Source organism: Drosophila arizonae, chromosome 2 (assembly GCF_054131065.1).
Source record: "Drosophila arizonae isolate 15081-1271.41 chromosome 2, UAZ_ARI_1.0, whole genome shotgun sequence".
NCBI lineage: Eukaryota > Metazoa > Arthropoda > Insecta > Diptera > Drosophilidae > Drosophila > Drosophila arizonae.
This window is the reverse complement of record NC_142922.1, coordinates 19,507,926-19,525,952: the sequence shown is the minus strand read 5'-3', so window position 1 is coordinate 19,525,952 and position 18,027 is coordinate 19,507,926. Positions and strand designations below refer to the sequence as shown.

Here is an 18,027-nt window from a genome sequence, read left to right as displayed (position 1 = left end):
TATTTTTTATTCTGGTTTCTATGCAGCCCTGCACACTATCGATATATGATATTGAAAACAGCTGAAATGCACCTCTGTTTGACAGAACTGTCATCATCTCCCTCTTTCGCCATTTGATAGATTTCCGGTACGTACGCGGATTTTATGCTATGCGTTATAAAATATCAAAATATACAGGAATATTACGATCAAATCTAAAAATTATTGTGACTCTGCATAGATCAATATGTGTAGTGTGTCACTAAATATTTTATTTGCCCTTACAAAGTGTAACCGTTCTGATGTTTATGGCTAAACCCCAAGTGTCCCATAAGACTGGCAATCAAAACAAATGTCAAAAATCTTTTTGAATAATATCCGATTTTTACGCAATGTTTTAACTTTAATTTCTTTTTTGTGAATATTTTTAGTGAACTATGGCTGACACACAAGCTAAGCCCGCTGCGTCTAAGGCCGCAAAGGCACCCAAAGCAGCTAAAGCGCCAAAGGCCGCTAAGGCCCCAAAGGCAGAGAAGGCTGTCGCCACTGAGACGAAAGTGTCGACCAAGAAATATAAACGTCATGGCCGTCTGTTCGCAAAGGCTGTCTTCACCGGCTACAAGCGCGGTTTGAGGAACCAGCACGAGAACCATGCTATCCTTAAGGTAAGCTTATATCGTCTTGTCTATAATACATATAAATTTATAACTAAGATTATTTAAATATGTATTGCCAGATTGAGGGTGCTCGTCGCAAGGAACACGGCCAATTCTATGTTGGCAAGCGCTGCGTGTATGTCTACAAAGCGCAGACCAAGAAGTGTGTACCTCAGCATCCTGAGCGCAAGACTCGTGTCCGCGCTGTTTGGGGCAAGGTTACCCGCATCCACGGCAACACTGGATCCGTGCGTGCACGCTTCAACAGGAATTTGCCCGGTCATGCCATGGGTCACCGCATTCGCATTGTACGTAACAAATAATTTGGGTGTTTTTAAAGTGGTTTAACTTATGCACTTTTCTTTTTAGATGCTGTACCCATCAAGGATCTAAGTTAATTAATAACTTTAAATGACCTGCGAAATCCGTTTTCTATAATAAATGAAACAATTTAAATTTAATTACAAGCAACAGAATTTTAATTATTTTGTTGATAACGTAAACTAGTGCCTTCTCTATTTGGGTGCGGGGGGAAAAAGTCAATGGGACAAGCCTCTTTTGTTATAATCAGGGTAATAAGCCAAGTTCAATCGCTCCTTACAATTTAAATAATTGCCCTTTTTCGATATTCATGTTAGAGTAATCGAAGCTATCGATAGCTTATCAGCTGATTATTTTTACAATAAAGTTATCACTTTAATGTTTAAAATTGTTTTCGTTATTTACTAGGTTCCAGTTGATATTTATTATAAAATTAGCTTTTTATAAATCATCATCTAATATATGTGATGTCAGATTATCAAAGTTGTAAAAAAGTTGTTTTTTAGTATTAAAAAACAACTTTGATAATCTGACATAAATTTTGCGTAGTTAAACTAAAACTAAAATTTATTGAAAATATATCTGTATTTATAAATTTTAATTTTTACACAAATACTTCTATTAAAATAATAAAATTGTTTTCTAAATCGGTTAACAGAAAGCTGCTACCGGTTATGTTAGCAAATATGTCTAGTATTTAAGTTATTTGACATATTTGCGTTAGCTCCTACGGTCACACTGTTGTAGTCCATTTTAAATAAACCGTTCATTTGAGAAGGTGGCGTCGTTTTTCAGTGTGCATTACTAGTTAATTTATACGTACGGAGTAACAAGGCACATTTTCTGAATAAATAAAAAGGGTAAGCAACACATTTCATAGTGTAAATCATTAAAGCAATAATTAGCATAAACTTGTGGAATGCGGCTCTAAACAAAATCAATAATTTTCCGCAAGACAACTTCATACTCTTGTGTTTGTGTCATGGAATTTATAGCACAACCGAACTAACTGCATACATATACATACCTGCATATGTATGCATCTTGTTGACGATGATGCTATTGATAATGATGAAAGGCTTTTGCTTTGGCTATCGTATTAGTGTGTGTATACACATATATGTATATCAATATGTACATGTATATATCAAGTGCAGCTGCTCTTAAGTTTTATTTAGCACAGCTATTTGTACATACATACATATTGTGAGCATAAAAATAACGCAGCACATACCATTCTCCCGATATTCTCGATGACGCTCCATTTGCCATACCCAGGCAAAATGGGCAGTTGCTGCTTTAGAAGCCATGTTTGCATTTTGCTTTTTAGGCTAGCGGCTGCACGCTTCGAACTTAATATCGCCAAAAACTAGCTACAGGCAGTTTTAACCGAACTTTTAGCACTCGCTAAACAAGGCATACATACAACCATGTACGTGTACATATATGTGTACGTATGGCTCTCAAATTGTGTCAGCGTGTGAGTTCATAATTTTATTTATTTTTATTTTTTTTATTTATTTATTTTTTTTGCATTTTGTGGAAATGGTCGACGCTGCTTCGGGTCACTTTTTTGTTTGCCTGTGCTCATTAGATAAAGTGGTAAATAAATATAGGTTGGTCGTCACTGGTTAAGCAAGATTTGCTTTTTGTTATATACCTTCAATAGCCATTGAATATATGACACATGACCATGTCTGTTTTAATGTATTTTACCCATATTTATTTAAACGTCCGCTTGCGTCTTGTCATTAGGCAATAAACAAAGGCTTCGAAACAATAACAAAATTGTAACACAAAAGCGTATGAGGTTCGAATCAAATGGCGAACGTCCAATTTCAAGTTTTATCCAGATTGCGCACTGTTCATTACTCATAATTTCAACGTAAATACTTACACACACACTGATACAGCCGCTATAAATAATAGTAATAGAAGTAACAGTAAAAGCATTTGTATGAGTTACCTGTAGCTGAATAGGGCTGGTCGACGTGACCAATACAGAAAATAGAAGTTGACGCATCAATAATTATCAAAATCATTTTTTTCACGATTTGTTATAGTGCTAGTTATTGGAAAAGATTGAAGTCTGTTATTTTGAGATCTTTGACTTTTTGTATTAATCGGTCATTCCCTTCGCTTTGTTCTACTCACTTCCATATATACCTATACATTTGCCTGTCTGTCTCTCTGTACATACAAACATCCATTCCTCAACATATTTGTGGTTGTGTGTGTGCACCCCGGGGGAAAACTCATGCATGCTTGTTGCCTCCCACAAAGCATGACGCATCACAACCCGCGTTTTACAACACTCGCAAATCTCTTCGCATATTGTGGCTCCACATTGACCTCAATCCCCCCCTGTCTAAACTGACTCTTTGCTGAGCAACGCACTTGCCAAAAACTTGACAACATTGAATGAAAAACTGAGAGCAACTGGAGAGTCTTCAAGTTGCATCTTAAGCACAAACTAAATTTCTTCTATTGAAGGCCCATTTCAGTAAGCTTAAAATGTTGTTCAGTAATTCTCCGCGCACAATATGCATATCAAAATAAAATCCAAAAACTCAAATTACCAACGCTAAGAAAGTGCGCGGTTTGCAGGCCGGCAATTATAGTTAACGGGAAAGTGCAAAAAAAAAATTAAAAAAAAAAGCTAGCGCTCAAAAATAGAGATAAAATGATGTATGTATGTTTCTATATAAATGTGAATAGCTCGTCTGTGTGTTTGTATTGGTGAGGAAATGAGTTGGAAGGAAGGGCGAGAGGGGGAATGCTAGTGCGAATGTTCCATTCTGCTGTTGTCTGCATCTGTTGTTAAACGTTTCTCTCTATTCTGGCATTTTCCCCCATGGTTCAGTTGGCCGACGCCAGTCATCATTGTTACTACATTATTTTTCAGCTTTTGTAAGAGGCGTGACGGTTTCGTATTCTGTATGTACATTTGGACACACTAGATAAATGAGTTCGCATTTACAGTCTCTCTAGAAAGTATCTCTCATTATTTAAAATAAAAAAAAAATTGCTATTTGCTGGCTTTAAAAAAGAAATCAATCAATGTTTATCTACGTACTATTAATATATTTTAATTTTTTTGTGCGATTTCAGCTAATACTAATAAACAGTTATTATGACATCCACCGAACTGAAAATTGGCTTGAGTACCAGTGCTCGTCCTTCCAGCCGTGTACTCAAACCCCCAGGTGGCGGACATACGAACATTTTTTCGGAGCCTGAAATTTCAGTGAATGCACCACGCCCGAAATTCAATCAGCAAAACTCTTCCAATTTAAATGCCTGCATTGGCTCAACCGATGCAAACAAAGTAGTGGAAAAGCTACGTGATGAGGCAGCCAATCAAAAGGAGGAGCCAAAACCAGCACCTGTCAGCCCGCCCAAAGAGACGCCCAGTACCAATGGCAACAAGGCGACAAATGATCAGCCGCGCGGACGTGTTCCTCCCGGTGGTTACTCATCGGGCGGTTTCTGGTAGAGAAGCCCAGCAAAATAGTTTACATGTGTGGCTACGCATTTATTGACGCTCTTACACACTCATGCATATGCATACACTCTCACACACAAACACACACCAAGGCATCCTAAATCCCATTATACATCTATAAATATAAATCGCTTAATATACATATACATATATAGCTTATGCATTCATATTTAAATTCCAATTGGCTATTATGCAAAATGTTTAAAAGATACTGCGATTTGATTGCAGAACTTAATCCCGCTCTCTAATTTTATTTTCTTCGTTTTATTTTTGTTCTACTAAGCAAGCTATTTAAGTCGACATACACGATTGTTTAAACTTTAAGTGACTCGCGAATCCGCCCCGATAAAAGAAACAACTCTAACGTACGTACAATACATTAGAGAATCGAACCAAACTTTGCATTTGTACTTAAGTGTCCAATTGAAATTTGAAACAGTCTGCAAAATTTGTTCTAAAATCGTTTATAATTACACATATGTATTATTGCAAAAAATAAAAATAATTAAAATTAAAATTTAAATTGTTTTGTTATATTCTGGCTCAGAATAAGTAAGGCAAGATAATACAAAAATCAACTTTGATCTATTAAATAAAAAATCTCCATGTTATCCACCCTTAGCTGCTGAATAATATATGTCGAGCAATATTGGTCTAAAGATCGCAGTTAAAATGCACATTTGTCTTCCTTTTGTATATATTTGTCAGGGTCTGAAATGCTTTATTCTAGTGGCACGTACATTCGAAGACATACATTCAAATTATACAGTGATTTATCTTGAGTTTTCGTATTATATCTAATATTTATTATACCTGATTATACAATTATTATGACCGTTGTGTCAATGTGTTTTTATGAAGTAAAATTAGTTTACGAATAAATACATCAATCAGTATGTATTTATGAATTATTAACTAGAAGGGCGCCACATCGAGATATTTAACAAATCATTTAATGCGCGAACCCAAACAGCGTTATGAATAATTTAAATGAAAAATTATGCAAGATATTATGACTAAAGCTGTTCTCGAACAAGTTCGGTTCGTTGAATTGTTCTTGTTGTTGAACCATAATATTAAGTCCAATATTGTGTGTTTAGGCTAAGTGTTCAGACTAAATTTAATTAGATCTTCATGTCATTAATATACGAATCTAATTCAGCATCTAGTTCTTCAGCAGTTGGAGCAGCTTTCCTCTCGCGACGTTGGCCGCCAGCAGCTGGTTTTGCACCAGCTGGGCGTCGGAAACTACCACGACGTGGTCCACCCCCTGCCTGGCCGCCTGAAATTAAATATCAATAATTCGTGATATAGAAGAAATTCCTTTTTTCTTTAGTCGTACATACCACCACGTTTAAATTGCGATCCTGCGGCGTTGCCCACACGACGTTTCACATCATCGGAGGGCACTGGACGTGTAAGTGCGGCAACATCTGATACGGCAAGCTGAATGGTCATGGGACGACCGTCCAAGGGTACACCATGATACTGCTTGATTGCTTTAAGGGCATCAGAGCGACGCTCGAATATAACATCAGCGGTGCCTATACCAAATTATACAAACATATTATGTAAGACATTCTACAGATAATGTGTACGCATTGTCTTACCCAACGAGCGACCTGACCGATCATAGTGCACGGCAGCTTTCTTCATCGGTCCAAAGTCGTTGAACAGCTCCTTAATGTCCGTATTTGAAACTCCATAGTCCAAATTGCCGACTATCAAACGTGTTGGCCCTGTACTGTTGCCAGCACTACTATTTCGTTTTGGACCATCGTACATATCATGTTTCCAAGCGCTGTTTACATCACCCTAAAGGGGGGATTAGGTAGAAGATTTGTTGGTTGATTCGAACGGAACGCGTGGGGAGAAGTTTCTGATCAAATATGTGGGAGATGTAGTAGCAGCAGCAGCAGTTGTTGTATCCTAGCCACATCAAGAGGACGCCATCGAAGCAATGCAGAAACACTAAATATGCATGAATGTACATTGATTGACTGCCACTTTTTGCTTGGTTTGGCAAGCGTAAAAAAATATTAAACGTGTTATAAACGGGGATTACAAAGAAAAAAACGCAACAAGCGCGAAATCCTCAAACGAAATGTTGTGCTGTAAAACTTTTAAATACATAAATGAATTCGATTTCGACGCAATTGTGTTGTGTAGTTCTAGTTCTGATGTTGCCGCGTCATCCATAACACAACCAAACAGTGCGGTAGTGAATTGTTTTTGTTTGTTAATATTTTTTCAAATCTTTTTTTGCCCACTAGAAGCCGCCATTTTGCAGCTGTCTGTCCACATGGTACATGGTACAAATAACGGTGCAGATACCGCTTATTCTGCATACGGTGGCCATTTTGTATCCGTGTATTTGCAGCTGTTAGCATATTTTATATCTGTGTTTGTTTATAATCATTTTATGTGAAATTGGCTAAGAATCATGAGTTTCCAACTTGGGCTGTCCTTTTTATGCATGTGCATGGATATTGTGCTGCTTTTTGGCTCTCTACATGACAAAACGTAACGTTCAATTACCCGTGCGAGCCGAGGCTTCTGTATGACGCCACTACCGCCGCCACCACCACCGCGGCGACCTTTGAGCACACCGCCGGCACCACTAGCGGGGCCCGCTTTACGTGGGGAGCCGGCTCCCGGTCCGCCTCCACGACGTGGTCCTCCAGTACCAAAACGCTGTTGACCAGCAGGCCGGCGAGCTCCACCCGGCCCACCGCGACCACCCTGCGGTTTTTTCTGTGAGCGCGTTGACTTAATGATATCATCCAAACTCATTTCAATTTTATCCACCATTTTTCTTATTTGATGTTTATTTTTCAGATGCTAAAGCGATCCTTAAAAGTTTCCTGAAACTGATATTAAATGCGCGCTGCTAACAACTTTTTAACACAAACGCGTGAAAATTTCGCCAACTGATGAAAACGACGCACGAGAACGAAAATGTATTAAATTTAAAGATGGCTGACTTTTCAATGAAAAAACGTGCTGTATAACATTAAAAATATATGCTTCTCAGTGCTGGAAAACGTCTGACGTAACTTTTTAACAAATCGATAAGTTCACAACCTTATACCGATTACAAGACGAAAATTTACACAACTGTCAACAATAACTGAAGAGGCTGTAAAACATTCCAAAATACTTATTTCTTTTGCTTCGATATGTTTATTGTGGCTGTAACTGGTGGAATAGCTACGGGGAAAAGTACCGTCACTAAAGTCTTTGAGCGCCAAGGCATTCCAGTTATTGATGCGGATAAAATAGCTAGGGAGAGTAAGTCATACATCTCTTACGGGATGTTGTAATTGACCGCTCAATTAGCGTACCTCAGCTTAAATTAACAATACGTGACGCCCCCACAGTTGTAGAACCAGGTCAGCCATGCTGGCAGAAGATTCGTGCCACCTTTGGTGACGAAGTATTGCTGCCCAGCAAAGAATTAAATCGGGCCGTACTAGGACGAATGATCTTTGAGAATAAGGAATTGCGTGGGAAACTGAATCAGATTACGCATCCCGTAATACATCGCACTATCTTTTGGCGTGTATTCAAACTATTTATGTCTGGTCATGCTTGGATCGTTCTGGACTTGCCATTACTCTTTGAGACAGGCATACTTATGGATTTTATACACAAAATCGTGACTGTGTCCTGGTAGGCCTAGCAATTACCTTTTTGCATATATGTATATATTTAATAATACATAAAACATATTTATTAAAATGCAGTGACTCGGAAAAACAGCTGCAACGATTGTTGGCACGCAATGAACTGTCCGAAACGGAGGCGGTTAATCGGATCGAGTCGCAAATGCCGCTAGAGAAAAAGTGTGAGAAGTCACATTTTGTTGTTGATAACAATGGCAGCATACTTGCCACGGAGGAAGCTGCCATGCGCATTTATACCATGATGCAGGAGAGCAAACAGCATTGGTACAATCGCTTCTCACTTCTTGGGGCCATCTTGATAATAGTCTTTGCAATTGTTTTCCTAAGTGCAACATTTGATCTGTGGCCCAAGTCCTGGCGCTTTTGAATTTTAGTACTATGTGTGTTTGTAATTGTGTGTTCATTATCAATATTTATGTATTTCTATTTGTTTTTATAATGCTCACACAGTCACACAACTGTGTAATAAAATGCCGCAATACCAAAGGTTTTAAATAAATACGATTCTGCTTGATTCTATCACGGCAATTAGCATTTAATAATTTGAAAGATTTTATGAAAAAGGTTTATACACTACTATAAAGTAACGACTCTGTTTGCTCGCAGTAATCAATCAATTTTTGTAACGCATATTTCGTCACCGCCTTTGTCACATTATGATTTAATTGTATCGGATCTTGAACAACCATTGGCTTCCGAAGTTGTAATGCGCACTCTGGATTTTGATTTGCATAATCAACATACCTAAATGGAAAAGTAAATCAGTCAGCGACTAATTTTATACTTATAAATCAATCTCTATTTACCTTTTCGGCATCTCCTTTTCTATGCGCGAAATAAGTATATGTTTCTTGCCAAAATATGGGCAAACCATATTTCGTTCATAGTTGAACGTTGCATAGAACTTAAAGAAATCTTTTAAATATTCTTTGAGCACGGGCACTGTTACCTCTATCTGCTGCATTCCCAGTTCACTGAGTGACTTCTGTTGAAAGTTCGTAATCCAAGCTGCAAGCAATCGAAACGTTTAAAGGGGAAAGTACAGCTAATTGTTAAATGTTATTATCAGCAGCGACAGCACTCACGTCCTACAAATTGCTTTGTAGACATTGATTCCCCCTGCTGTAGTAATGCAATCGATGGCAGTAGCTGTCTGCTTTGTAAGTAATAGATAACCATTAGGGCCATGCTATATGTGGTTATTTGTTCTGTCAACCTGCAGCGCTCCAGCCAGGTTTTTAAGAAAATGCACATATACTGGGCTGCAAAAATAAATTTGATCGAATATTATTTTTTTAAACAAATATCTAATTAACTTACCTAATGGCTGCGTCTCGAATATATATTTGAGTAAGGTTGTGTTGCAAAAACCCAAGCTATTTAAACATATATCACACTCAATGCCAGATGATAGATGACACGTTTTAATTATGGGCACACGCGCCTGTTCGATTACCTAATTAACAAACGGACAAAAATTAACAGTCTTTATAAAATGAAAGATGAAATTTCTACATTAATTATACGCCAGTCGTCGCTGTCTACGAACAATCCCCGCAGTACCCGAAGCTTGGCAATGGTATTCTTGCCAGCTCGATGCTCAAATAGGTGAAAACTGTTGCCTGTTTTAAATGTTTAGTTTTATAATTAAACAATCACTTTTGGAACTCATTATTATATACAAACCAATGTCTATGAATACATCCAAATCTGATGAGCGGGTTCCAATGCCAGTTATCCGTGAACCAAATTTATATATTCGAACTGGATCGTTAGCAAACGCGGGCGCAATCAGCCTACATAAATCCTCTTCAATCTTATCATACTGGGGCATTACTTTCAGCTTATCCGCAACCTGATACTTATCGCGAATCATGTCACTCATGTCATCCAGTGCCAGGGCCTTAACCTCTGAAGAGAAACAATAATAAAATAGTTAAAAGCATGTTAATTTATAACTATTTATCACTTACTTTTCGGCAGATTTACATTCAACTTGGTGCGTGCTTCCACCTCTGCTCGTTTTTTCTCTTGCTTCGTAGTCATCGGGCGCTGTTCATTAACGTTGCCATTTTGTGTAGAATGAGGATTCGGATTCGGATTCGGATGTTGTTCAGCCAGATGTGCCACTGCTTTGCTAATTGTTGTCCCTACGATGCGGTACGTGCAAGCGGTACAGTTAAATGTTCTCTTGATTTTCAGTAACTCATTGGGCGGCACAAAGGTTAGTCCGCCAGCATCTGATGTTATATTTGGATGCTCTTGGGAGACCTGTTGCGCTTTCTTGGGTACTATGTACGTAGGCTTCTTGTCTAAAAATGTTTCAATACCAACAACAATGCGCTCCAGTAGATGCGTCAAATGTGGATCTAGTTGAAGTTGATTTTGGCGATTAACTTCTTCTAATGTTTCCAAAAAGAAGTTCGCTTCCAATGTCAGGGGATTCAACTATAATTCAAATGAATTTTTTCTTTTGTCACTTGGGCTCAAGACAATTTAACCACGTATACTCACGTATAATAACTTATTTTGTTGTTGCTGTTGGTTTTCGGCCATCGCCCTACGTTTTTTGCTCTTTTTTGTCGCAGTGATAATGGGAACGGTGCAGGTGGATTTCTGTGCAATATTCAAAAAATCACAAAATTAAATGTTTAAATAAACAAAGAAGAGCGCAGCAACAGCTGATTCGCCTAGTGTTGCCACCCACAAAAAAGTTTGCCGGTTAAAGCTACACCACTAAGCACGCAACACAACTATAAAAGCGCCAGTGGGCACATCTACATATACTCGTACATATTTACATGCACCTATGCACATATGTATGTATATACGTGAGTAAATGACTTCATTTTAAATTTACAAAGTTTAATTATACAATAAAGCTGGAGACCAAAGCGTTATTTATATTATTTTCTGTGTTATCACACAAATTCTTTGATTCAACATAAAGCTGCTCGTCTTGCGCAAAAAAGCTTTTGCTTAAGTTAACTCACTCCAATTTCGCGTTCTAGTTTGCCTGCATCTATTGCCTCATAGTATAATCGCTCAGCATTATCGTAGATAGCTTTATTAAACCAGGTGTTCATTTTAAGTTTATTGAGAGTAATCCAAGTTCCAACGAAAATCAAAAACGAAAGAAGTACGTTTTAAAGCGCGCATGAATCCGCACCAGTAAAATATACATATGTACATACATACATATGTATATCAACTCATGCTTCTATATTTTTTTTGCTAGCAGGGTTGTCAGGTACAAATCACAGACGTCATTTCAGCTTATTTCACGTCAAACCAGATTTTTTTTAAACCGATTGCGGGAATATAAAAAAAAAGCGGGAGCCTTAGCTTTTCAGAAATTCTGAACATTTTTGTCAAGCTAATTTTTTATTTCTTACAGTTGTTGTTAATTTTATATGTTGTTTGAAACCAGTTTTAGTGTTGGCAGTTTCGCTTCAACCCGTCAAATCTGGCTTCACTATCAATTACGGAATAAATTTATAAATGGCGGGAATAGGGAAATCTTGTTTTTCTTTTGAAATGTATGACTTTTTCTCTTATTTTGCCAACATCGATACAAAAATGATGAAAAAGTGGTAGCCCTATATATTTTTTATCGATATTTTTCACTGCACCTCTAGTTTGAAAAATTATACATCTGCATCTGGTTAGTAACCATTGTCCAAAAAGCTTATTACCCCGTTTAAGTTATTACGCGCGCTCACGCAACAAAAAAAAAAAACACGCAATGCTAGACCATTTGGGAGATTTATGTGCAAGCAAACTATTTTCACGATGGAAGAACTGCAGGCCGAATATGAATGCACAGAGTAAAATGTACAAAAACATCAAACATATTTGCGCCATTTTTCACAAAATTGGAATACCCAGTAAAGATTCCGATATTTCGAATTTGCGAAAAATGTTGCTGACACTACGAAATTTCTGAAAAAAGTTTACCTTTTACAAAGACGTAGCTGGCAATATTTCTGTCCGGATTCTATCCTTACCCGTTGTCAAAAACAGATGTGATGAGTGTTTTTTTTAGCCAATCTAATAAAATCAAAGCTAAGGAATGAGGAACTCCGAGCAAGTTAAAACATGTTTACTGTGTTTTATTTTATGTATGCGTGCGTCACGTGAAAAAATACACTTCCCAAAAATTAAGTCCAGCACAAACATTGATAATAAATTTTAGGAAGCGGTCTTGATTCCCCACTCCAATAAACCCGCGGGTCTCACTTTACCCATTAATAACACTAACTACCGTCAACCTCACACCACTCCACTTAATCAATGTATTTATATATGTCGGGACGGCGCGAACGCCATTCCCGGCTACCAAAAATTACACGCACGAGTTATTCACATTAGGAATAATCGCAGAGGTCAACTCAGCCGAATGTGCAATGACCAAGCCTCACTCCGGAGGAACCGCCTTCGTGATCACGGTTAACCTCTACGCCAGGTAAGTATGCTTTTCTCTGCTCTCACTTTGGCATACCATGTTTGTGCTGCCAGAACTGCATGAGAATTGCAAGAACATTTTCATGAAATATAGCTCCTCAAAGTATGCAACATAATTTAATAGCCGTGGTGGTGAGTTGAAGTGGTATATTAGTGAACATAGCCGAATTTTATGAAAAAGGTTTAGTTTGCAAATAATATTTTACTGCAGACTTTTGTATTAAAATAATAAGACATGTGAATATTTAAATTTTTTATTGGTTCATTCCTAAAGGGTAAAAGATAAGTAGAATATTTGCTAATATTTTGTATTTCTACGGATTTCATAAATTGCATCTCAATAGAAAATTTGAAAAGAAAATGCATTTGCTTGTGTTTTTCGAAAGTTTATTCACTTTTTGCTCAGCTTACAATCTAACTCTTGCAATCATTTCCACATATGAATTCGGTAGTCATCATCAAAAGTGCCTCTATATTTCCTCCTTGATTCTCTTTAGTGCTTGAAGTACTTGGTGTAGTAGTCACGGAAGAAAGTATAGTCGAATTGACCATAGTTGGTATAGCCCTTGTATTTGTAGTACGGCTCCATTGTGTCAACGTGGTAGATGGGAACATCCTTGAAGTACATGTTGGGCACATAGAATTCGTATTCATCGATCTCGCGATCGAAGGGATATCCGAAAGGCATATCGTCGATGAAGCGGGCGCCGGATCCAATGCCGCAAGAGTAGGTGTAGTCGAAGGTGGAGAACTGTTCGTGTTTAGCGGGTGCGCTGTATGGCATAACCATAAAGAACATTTGCATAGGCATGCCCTTCTTCCAGCCCATGGGCAAGATGAGGCGGTCTGGGAAACCGCAGTGAGCCTCGCTGATGTCCAGAGGGAAATCGTATTTGCCATCGAAGGCCATCATTACGTAGTAGTAGAGTTCGCTGTAGGTGGTGCGATCCTTGATGGTCCAGTAGAAGTCGTTGGACTTGCGGGTGATCATGTTGGTGCCAGCCTTCAGTTCGTAGTAGAACTCATCGATTTCCATGAAGTTCATGCGGTTCTCTGTGAGCGAAATCATGCGGCCGAACTCGTCGAATTTGGGTCCAATGAATGCACGCAGAACAACCTTCTCGGGTTTGTCGGACTCAATAGTGTAGGTGTAGGTGAAGGGCTTGTGGTTAAGGCGCATCTGGCGAGCGTATAGCGACTTATCCCAAACGAACTTGCCGTCATGGAACACCATCTTGTCGTTCATTAGGTTGGTCACATCGAAGTCAACCAGATCGAAGTAGGTGACCAGCTCGCTGACTTCCACATTCTTCAGAGTGACGCCGGGCATCATCAATTGTTCCTTAGTGTATTTGGGCAGATAGTGCATGAACTTGAAGTAGATCTGGGCGATCGACTTGTAGAACATGTAGTACATGGGATCACGCATCATGGTCTCGAAGTTGAGCATCACGTTGGGGTACACCTCCATCTGGTAGTAGTCGGCATCGGCGAAGTACATATGGGCAAACATGTACCAGAACTGGTAGAACATCTTGTCCATGCTGTCAATATTACCCTGCATCATGTTGCCAATGTACTCAACGGATTCAGGTTTGCGTAGATCGATCATGTGTCCATCGGCGGTCTTATAATAGCCCATGTCAATAATGTTTTGCACACGCGTCATGAAGCCGGTGATCTTGTCCAGCATCTTGAAGTTGCCGTAGGTCTCCAACTCGTAGTAGTTCTTGCGGTAGCTGTAGCCAATGCCATTGTAGTAGATCAGCTGAGGATCGTAGCCCATCTCGATCTGGCTGTACCATGAGAACTCGGGAATTTCGCCATAGCCATGAGACAGACGCTCCATGTAGTAGCGGGAGAGCAGTTGGTGGACGGTGTACAGCCACAGCTCACCACGACGATCGTTCTTCAGGCCGAAGGTGTTGCCGTCCAGGAAGAAGGAGTAGTCCAAGTTCAGGTAGTACCAGTATGCGTTCCAGCCCAAGTCTTCGGTGAAGTAGGACAGTTTGGATTCCTCGTTGTACATGTTAAGATCGCGACTGTAGTCGACTGGCATATACCAGACCTTCAGATCCTTCATCATCTGTTGCCATTTGGTGTCCTGGTTGAACTCGTAGATGTTCTCACGGAGGATGAACTTGTTCTCACTGTAAAAGCGCTCGCCCAAACCCATCAGTTTCCACCATTGCCACATCTTCCAGTCCTTCATGTACATGTAGTCGTTGTTCTGGTACATGTTTGTATTCTTGTAATCCTTGTAGTAGACATCCATGTACTCCTTCTCGTACATGTTCATCTTGGTCCACATTTCATAGTCGAATTTCTCGGCCTCATATACGAATTTGCTGTTGAAGAAGTACTGTGGGAATATCTCGTAGATGGAGGGCAGAATCAGGCCATGGAAGTCCGGACGGTGGATGACGGCCAAAGTCAGAGCATAAACAAACATGCCTTCATTGACATGCATGCGAGCCCAGCACACGTTGTGCATGAAGGTTTCGAAGTCCTTGGCATAGTAGAAGAAGTTGAAGAGACCGCGTGCCTGCATGGCGTGAGTCTTGACCAGCTCACCGAAGAACTCGCCCTTGGGCAGCAACGAATGTGCCTTGTAGCCTTCATAGAACTTCATCATGTACTTGTCATATTTCTGTGCCCCGGTAGTTGAGCAAGGTTAAAAATCGGTGAATTAGAAGGATAATTGATTTACTTACAGTATAGTAGGACTGCTCAAAGTAGAACTTCTCTCCCTTCTTGATGTACTCTTCGAACATCAGAGGATCCTCCACACGGTAGACGATCTCGAACAAAAACTTCTGTTTCTCCAGAAATTCTTTGTCAGCGATCTTCACCTCGTGCGTCTGATGGAAACTGGCCGCAGCGACCAGACCCAAACAGGCCAACAATGCAATACCAATTTTCATGTTGAAACGTCCTGCTTAACTGCTCCGGATTAGACACACAACTGGAATCCAATACCTAAAGACTGTTGCTTTTCGGCACCCAGCCCATGGCTTATATAGCCAAGAAAACAGACGCAGACGCTGACGCAGCTCTCAAAATCTAAAAGAATCCATGTGGGTGAAGGTTCATAGTGTCACCTGAGTGTATCGCAGGTGCCTCTAGCAGCTCTTGTCGAAATTGCTGCGCATCTGGCGCATCTTATCAATCGCCCAGTTGCCATGCGATAATTGCAAGCAATTTGATTAAAGCAACAAGCAACAAGCAATGAAGTCTGGCATCTGTTCTAATTGGAATAAAATTGAATGCAAGTCTCTTTGTTTCGGTTTTAGTTTCTTTTAGTTTTTATTTTCAAGTTTATTTCTAGAATATGTTTTGTAGCAGTTTTGAATTAAACTTTGTTGAAGCTGCTTATTGACATCAATGTTTCAATTGTCTACCACTTAGTTTTTGTTTTAAGGGCTCGCCTCTATCGAAGCAGGTTGTTCAAGTGATTTTGATTTTTGCCTTTTAATTCCACTTACAATGGATTTACATATTGTATATTATTGTCTGAGGCTTAATAACGTTTAAAATGGAATAGTTCTTGCATGCATATTAATTAATTATGTTTCGAGATTTCACTGCAAGATTATGAAAGTTTGCTTTTTATTTGGATTTTTATTTTTTTTTTTTCAGAAAAATGCTGCTATCTAATTTTACTTAAGTTCAGAATGAGCTGTGTAATTTATAATCGACATGAAAATTCTTCTATAGACATACATAAATATGTATATACATAAATATATACATATTCATATGTATATTGTATGGAAATGTTTGTATGTATTTGGATTATTCATTGCAAGTCATAAGTATGTATATTGATATTACATTCATTTAGATTAATTCAATACTATACGAAAATGTATTTATAAATTGAGTTCATTTTTATTTATATTTTTTGGTATTTTTCGTCTTTCTTTTCTTTTATTGGACTTTTTTGTGCGCTTAGCAGAAAAATAATCTATACAAATATTCAATTGCCTTACAAACTCAAACGAGCCCCAGGTCGTAAGCCTATTCCTCTGTATAGAAATATACGTAAATCTCAAATGTTGTTATCAAAATCTCTAATAATTTGATGGCTCTGTTGCTTTGCTTTCGCTATTTATTTCAATCTCAATGCAAAATAATATTACAAAAATTGGGTATAAAGAAAAACATAAAACAAAAGTTTAAAATAGTTTTTAAGTACTTTTTGTACTCAAAAGATTTTTTTTTCCCTTTTATAAAGACTCGAGAACTAGAAATATTTAGTATATATCTGTAGTATATACAATTTAATTATATATATATATGTATAGTATATATTCTTATTTTCTTTATTTTTGTGTATAACAAACCCATGCCCAAACTAGACGTACAGCTACCAAAAAGGTATTTAGTACAAACATTACTTAATTTCAATACTTTTATATTGTCTATTATTCCATTTTGATACACGTATTCAACAATCGTCAAGTGATTTGTTGACAATTAGCATTTAATATCCGACATTTGTTTATTGTCACGAAGTTAAGATGATAATTTACATTATGCATTAATTTTAATAATTGCAACGAACCGAAGTTATGTATATGTTTATTTATAAAAAACATTAATTAGTCAAAGAGTTTTAAAAAGTTACAAGAAAAACATTTGATAACAAAAATTGGAATCCCTTCGATGAATTCCCATCATTATTCAACACTCCCGAATATTGTCAATAATATTATTACATGAAGCACCACAGTAGTCAGTAGCAATAAAAATAAACATCATTCCATAACATAGTATCATATTTAAATATATGTAAGTATTGTTTTCGTTTAGTATTACATTTAAAATGTGTAAAGTTATATATGTAAGTTTCTTCTTTCTTTTTCAATTGTTGTTGTTGAGATTAATATATGAAGTACTTTTATTGTCATATCTCTCGTGTTAGCAAACTCTTAACATTATTAATTCCTTATTGTACAATAATAATCGAGCCAAAGCTTCGGCCCAATTAATTCTTTTGCGCACATTTATTGTCATTTATTGTCATAGTGTCGCGTTTTTATTGTCGGTTTACATTTACATAGAACCGCATTGTATACATATATATATATAACTCTCTATATATATGTATGCGTGTATGTGTATAAGTAGTAGTTGTTTCTAGAAAAATTACAAGTTTTACTGTAAATGTAAGTGTATAAGTAAGTTTCGTATTCCCATTGCAGACACGTAAAAAAGTAGAGTTCCATATACGTAAATATACAAAGAGTTTCCTCTGCGCTTCCATTCGTTCAATCCTAAGCACGATCCATTGGCCTTACTGCATGTATCTCTGCGATTACTACCTGTATACCTACAGCTACACTAGGTGCAATAAGTATGCACCTCTGCCATTTACACACGCCCACGTACTATAGTTTTCAACAGTTTTACA

At 37.9% G+C, this 18,027-nt stretch overlaps 6 protein-coding genes and 1 non-coding gene across 11 annotated transcripts; 3 read left to right on the top strand and 4 right to left on the bottom strand.

Moving 5' to 3' along the window:
• Window positions 1–416: 416 nt before the first annotated feature.
• RpL35A (ribosomal protein L35A) lies at window positions 417–1,096 on the top strand. The gene is made up of 3 exons (XM_089462241.1): window positions 417–644; window positions 716–943; window positions 1,005–1,096. Exons 1-3 carry the CDS (start codon window positions 417–419, stop codon window positions 1,026–1,028), a joined length of 480 nt encoding a protein of 159 aa, XP_089318367.1. The 3' UTR covers window positions 1,029–1,096.
• Window positions 1,097–1,656: 560 nt separating this feature from the next.
• Window positions 1,657–4,984, top strand: LOC108620730 (uncharacterized). 3 transcript variants are annotated; one of them, XM_089462243.1, is made up of 2 exons: window positions 1,657–1,816; window positions 4,068–4,984. In XM_089462243.1, the coding sequence occupies exon 2, from the start codon at window positions 4,090–4,092 to the stop codon at window positions 4,450–4,452; it is 363 nt and encodes a 120-aa protein (XP_089318369.1). In that variant the 5' UTR covers window positions 1,657–1,816; window positions 4,068–4,089; the 3' UTR covers window positions 4,453–4,984. The 3 variants fall into 3 exon arrangements, with proteins under 3 accessions (XP_089318369.1, XP_089318371.1, XP_089318370.1); XM_089462245.1 differs by lacking the exon at window positions 1,657–1,816 and adding an exon at window positions 3,312–3,459; XM_089462244.1 differs by lacking the exon at window positions 1,657–1,816 and adding an exon at window positions 3,744–3,893.
• A 260-nt stretch (window positions 4,985–5,244) lies between these two features.
• Ref1 (RNA and export factor binding protein 1) lies at window positions 5,245–7,430 on the bottom strand. The gene is made up of 4 exons (XM_018017653.2): window positions 7,000–7,430; window positions 6,072–6,276; window positions 5,808–6,005; window positions 5,245–5,743 (listed from the first exon to the last, which is right to left on the bottom strand). Exons 1-4 carry the CDS (start codon window positions 7,270–7,272, stop codon window positions 5,586–5,588), a joined length of 834 nt encoding a protein of 277 aa, XP_017873142.1. The 5' UTR covers window positions 7,273–7,430; the 3' UTR covers window positions 5,245–5,585.
• A 65-nt stretch (window positions 7,431–7,495) lies between these two features.
• On the top strand, window positions 7,496–8,646 carry Dpck (Dephospho-CoA kinase). Its single transcript, XM_018017654.2, has 3 exons — window positions 7,496–7,752; window positions 7,842–8,133; window positions 8,208–8,646. Exons 1-3 carry the CDS (start codon window positions 7,641–7,643, stop codon window positions 8,512–8,514), a joined length of 711 nt encoding a protein of 236 aa, XP_017873143.1. The 5' UTR covers window positions 7,496–7,640; the 3' UTR covers window positions 8,515–8,646.
• Window positions 8,647–8,657: 11 nt separating this feature from the next.
• On the bottom strand, window positions 8,658–12,630 carry Tailor (tailor). Of its 3 annotated transcripts, none has more exons than XM_089462225.1 (9): window positions 12,105–12,630; window positions 10,662–10,763; window positions 10,121–10,595; window positions 9,834–10,058; window positions 9,663–9,769; window positions 9,468–9,603; window positions 9,233–9,409; window positions 8,954–9,155; window positions 8,658–8,891 (listed from the first exon to the last, which is right to left on the bottom strand). In XM_089462225.1, exons 2-9 carry the CDS (start codon window positions 10,701–10,703, stop codon window positions 8,714–8,716), a joined length of 1,542 nt encoding a protein of 513 aa, XP_089318351.1. In that variant the 5' UTR covers window positions 10,704–10,763; window positions 12,105–12,630; the 3' UTR covers window positions 8,658–8,713. The 3 variants fall into 3 exon arrangements, with proteins under 3 accessions (XP_089318351.1, XP_089318352.1, XP_089318350.1); XM_089462226.1 differs by having other exon boundaries at window positions 12,155–12,630; XM_089462224.1 differs by lacking the exon at window positions 12,105–12,630 and adding an exon at window positions 11,141–11,428.
• LOC149270530 (U1 spliceosomal RNA) lies at window positions 12,455–12,620 on the bottom strand. Its single transcript, XR_016268849.1, has one exon. It is a non-coding gene; the product is annotated as a U1 spliceosomal RNA (small nuclear RNA).
• Window positions 12,631–12,976: 346 nt separating the features above from the next.
• On the bottom strand, window positions 12,977–15,616 carry LOC108620721 (larval serum protein 1 beta chain). The gene is made up of 2 exons (XM_018017645.2): window positions 15,326–15,616; window positions 12,977–15,261 (listed from the first exon to the last, which is right to left on the bottom strand). Exons 1-2 carry the CDS (start codon window positions 15,533–15,535, stop codon window positions 13,105–13,107), a joined length of 2,367 nt encoding a protein of 788 aa, XP_017873134.2. The 5' UTR covers window positions 15,536–15,616; the 3' UTR covers window positions 12,977–13,104.
• Between the last annotated feature and the right edge of the window lie 2,411 nt (window positions 15,617–18,027).